This window comes from Chrysoperla carnea, chromosome 1, assembly GCF_905475395.1.
Source record: "Chrysoperla carnea chromosome 1, inChrCarn1.1, whole genome shotgun sequence".
NCBI classification, from domain to species: Eukaryota; Metazoa; Arthropoda; class Insecta; order Neuroptera; family Chrysopidae; genus Chrysoperla; species Chrysoperla carnea.
Genome location: NC_058337.1, coordinates 91,303,631 through 91,308,509, shown reverse-complemented (window position 1 = coordinate 91,308,509; position 4,879 = coordinate 91,303,631). Strand labels below are relative to the sequence as shown.

Here is a 4,879-nt window from a genome sequence, read left to right as displayed (position 1 = left end):
TATATTTTCCGCTTAGTAAATTTCTAACAATTCTATATAACTATCTTTATCTATTCCATTACATAGTTTATGTATTTATCTTTATTTAACATAATACGAATATTATAGTGCACATATTTATTTTAACTGTTAGAGGGTTGGTTTTATATAAACAGAAGGTTGGCACCAATATGTGTTCTACGTTAAGCTTACGAAATATTTTATGAAAATATGTTCAATTGTATTCGAAACGTTCAACGATACAGATCGTTTATGTCTTCTTGACAATACAATCTTCGAAATTATTGAACAATTATTAGTATCTGTTTTAGAGTTAAAGTGTTTAAGTGAAATATTTTGGTGAATTATTTTTTTGCTTCGAAAATGACGATGAGTGTACCAAATTCAATAATTAATAGTGATATTCAAACATCGTCCAGTGAAAGTAATTCATCACCGGTGACCAGTTTACCATCAAAAAACACAACAAAACGTTCTTTTGATGTGGCATTTTTAATATCGCAAGATGATCATGTCAAACCAAAAAAATCAATTAGAAATTATGAAGAACATGAAATTAAATCAACATATCAACATCGTTTATCAACAATTTCACCTATACCGCATGTCACAACTCCACGCTTATATAATGTAAGTCCACCATTAAAACAAATTTTTGATGATCCACGCGTTCCCCGTATCACCACAGTTCCAGAACAAAGAAGTGCATTTACCAAAGTAAAATTAGATTCAACACCACAAAGTTCACCACAGCATGCACCAAGCCAATCAAATAGCCCTGATTTAAACTATCAGCATTCATTAAGTCCAAGTCCACCAATTATTTATTCACCAAAGTTACCAACAAATACTCCAGTTTTTCATCCAAATACAATACCAATACCATATCGAAATAATGTGTTTATTGAACAATCAAATTACGAATTATTTCAAGCACAAAAATTACGTAACTCAACGCAAGTGTATCAACCCACCCGTGTTAGTGGACCGTCGTCAAGTGATATGTCACCGTATGCATTTCATCCACAACATTTCCCACAACCAAATGACTTAATTAAGTTCCCAACGTCACCTTCAACGACAACACCAACACCAACTGTTGCAACTGATCTAATGAAATTACAAGCGAATCCAGCGGCGGCTATTTTGAATTCACTTTTACCGCCAACATTTGCAGCGTTATCACTACCTGCACAAAATGTTTGTGCTAAATGTAATATTAGTTTTCGTATGACGTCAGATTTGGTTTACCATATGCGATCGCATCATAAAAATGAAATGTCAAATGATTCATTGAAAAAACGACGAGAGGATAAATTAAAATGTCCCGTGTGTTCGGAATCATTTCGCGAACGTCACCATTTAACACGACACATGACAGCGCATCAAGATAAAGAAGGTGATGGTATTGAAGATCCAACACTACCGATTACATCAAGTACGTTACCAGCACGTAAGGCGCGTAATTCAAGTAGTTCAGTACATCATCAAACAACAAATAGCACGTATAATAATGTTTTTTGTAAATAGAAATTCTTTTTAAAACGTTTCACGTAGGTTTTAGCTTAGATTTTCACAATTTTTAGCTAGAAAAATATAAATGTGCAATATTTGATATGTAAGTCGAAAATTTTAACTGTTGTAAATCACATGGACCTATTTAAAAAAATATGTATAAAAAAATTGTAGATAAAATTTTATGTTAAAAAATTTATTGTAAATAAAAATTGAATATTATATTTAAAATGATTATTTTGATTTTGAAATATTTTATTTACAGGATGAAGGAAATTATTTTAACAAAAATGGGACAGTATAATAGTGCACTTTTACTTGCAACAGAACTAAATTTTGAAAAAAAATTAAGTATCTTAGTTTTAGTAAAAATAAATTAAATAAATACCTATTACCTACTTTGGACGGGGCTACCAGTTATTAGGGCTTGAATACTTTGGTAGATATGTTGAATTTTTCATGTCAGAAGAAAAGTTATTTGATATATTTTTAGCGAATTTCCTCAGAAGGAAATGGAGCTATTGCTTTGTCAAAAGAAATAATATTTTTGTATTTTTTGATCAGTTTTAAGCAAGAAGGTGATTTTTTTCTCATTAATAATAATTCGATTTTTAAATTTTTAACTCCCGTACAAAGGGGTATTATATGTTTGACTGCTATGTGCGTATCTGCTCGTCTGGCTGTGGCATCGTAGCGCCACAACGGATGAACCGATTTTGATTTTTTAATTTAGTTTGAAAGGTAATTTAATGGAGAGTATTCTTAGCTATGCTTCAAGTATAAGGTTCCGTAAACAACTTTAAATTGGCGAGATCTTATTTTTTTAAACGAGAGTAATCTTAAATATTAAGTGCGAGCTTAGGATACCGTACCCAAAAAACTTTTCGGATATTTTTAAAAAATTTTTTAATTTTCACTTGTTCAAGAATTTTTATAAATGTGTTTTTTTAAAATCTTTAACAGGGAATCCGCTTACTTAACGCAGCTCTTGCTTTTGTTTGTAATTTTTACCTCTTTATTAACTAAAATAAGAAGTTAAGTAATTGGCTCGAAAATTCTAATCGAAAATTTCCAAATGTCCTGCAAGTATCATTATCAGGACAATGCATTAAAATCACTTTTAGAATGAAATATATGAACGGCATTTCGCTTCTTTTAGCTTCTTTTTTTTTGTTTTTTTTTTTTTTTTTTAATTTTTATGGTACAGTCTTGTTACAAGTTAAAAAACAAATTCGTAGCCGGTAGCTGTAAATTTATCTAGGTTTTATCGAAAATTGCTCAAATTTTTTATGAGGTACTTGACAAATATTCCTCTCAATATAGCAGTTATAGGAAAACAAAGTTTAGTTACAAGAAGACAAAAAAGGTATAGAATGATTATCCGTGAGCATTTGTTTTCAAGTAGAAATAATATTGGTTAGTACTTCAAACTTAGAAATTTTGTTTTTTCCATTCATATGCTGACTATTTTGTATTGTGGTCTAAATAACATTTCGCATGAATCACTACTAATTATTGGTGGGTATTTTTTTTTCGTCTTCACTGATACAATTATAGGTAGGAGAAGGTGTAGCACGTAGAATAAAAACTGACATTTGTGTGTTTTTTAAAGCTATGCATTAAAATATCATATTGAAAATTTGTTCTTTTTAAAGCTTTGTTATTCCCTTACACTACGAACATTTTTTTCATCCACCTTCTTTTCGGCCTCCCTCTTATCCGTTTTCTACCGTCTCCTTTGGTAATCATTTTTTTCGGAATTCTTTTATTCAGCATTGGAAAAATGTGTTCCAAGCATCCTACGCGCCATGCCTTGATAACATTTACAATGTTGGGGTCACTATGCATTACATAAACATCCTCATGTGTTCTTCTTCTCCAAAGTACATATGGAATTGCATAAAACATGGGGTGAGGTAACTTGGGAAGGGGGGATTTCTAAAGAATTTTGTCTAAAAAAAGGATCAAGGCAAGAGGATCCGTTGTCCACACTGTTGTTAAATTTAGTGCTAGAAGTCGTAGCCAAGGAACTTGGAGTGTAGACAAAAGGTACGTTAACCACTTTAAACATCAAATCGCAGCATATGAAAATTAATGTTTTATTACTATTAAATTTAATTGATTTTAAATAAAACGGTTGTAGTAATGAGAGACCCGAAAAGCAAAATTGATTTACGATTTACACTTACAACAGATACATCATTTTTTCGAATATTTTATCCCAATAAAATTTATCACTTAATAATAATTTATTTGTTTGGAATATATAGATAATAATTATTACTTATAATACTTTATATTATTGCTTGATTATGGTAATTTTAAACAATACATATACAATTAACAATAGGCTTTACTTTACGGTATAGTAAGTTTGACCTAATGTTTATATGAATAATAAATAAAATATCTTTTATAGTATTTTAATCTCTTTGAATATATTAAATCCATAGGTGGTGACAATATTGCATGGTTTTATAACGTAAATACGCCTTTATCTGGCAAACCTTTGAGCATTATATCTGTGCGATTATCCCTTGCAGTATGAAAGAAATTATTTAATAAAAACTAATGGTTTTTCAAAATTTGATATTATAAATTTAGGAATAAGTGAAAGTTACAAAAATGTAAAAAACCCCCGAAAAATGTGATTAATTCCTTGTAAACCGATTTTTGGAAACTTAGTTATAAAATATTCTCAATCAAGGCGGTTCGACCGTTTAGGGGCTATGATGCCACTGAGAAACACACAGACGCGCAGATAAACACTTTAAACTTATAACACTCCTTTTTAAACCAATATCAAAGTGATGGTCAAGGACATCAGATGAAAGGAAAATGATACTTATAGAGCTATCATTTTAATGGAAAAATTTTTGGAAATATTTTAATTGAAATTGAAATATTTGAGTTGAATTTGTTCCTTTGAATTATTGTTTTAAATTACCAAATTATTTTACCATTTCACTTTTCGAAATGAATTGAGCCAGGTTTATTTGACCATTCATTTCCATAGTAATTATTTAAATGTTATAATTATACGTCATGCCTTTTCCAAACTGAATTGATTTTGAAGATCATCGCCAATTTTTTAGTTTTTTCAGGTATGTAATCCTAAGCTTGCACTTGAAACATAGCTAAGAACACTCTCCGTTAAATTACCTTCCAAATGAAACCAAAAAATTATAATCGGTTCATCGGTTTAGGCGCCACGATGCTTCAGACAGATAAACACACAGACACACACATAGCGGTCAAACTTATAACACACCTTTTTTTTACTTCGGGGGTTAAAAACAAAGTATTTGCTCCGTGTATGTTTTTTATTTCAGAGAGTAAAGGTTAAGATCATAGTAACGACATG

At 30.3% G+C, this 4,879-nt stretch overlaps 1 protein-coding gene across 1 annotated transcript; it reads left to right on the top strand.

The window, feature by feature from the left end:
• The first annotated feature begins 363 nt into the window (after positions 1–363).
• On the top strand, positions 364–1,530 carry LOC123292120. The gene has a single exon (XM_044872678.1). The coding sequence runs from the start codon at positions 364–366 to the stop codon at positions 1,528–1,530; it is 1,167 nt and encodes a 388-aa protein (XP_044728613.1).
• The last annotated feature ends 3,349 nt before the right edge of the window (positions 1,531–4,879 follow it).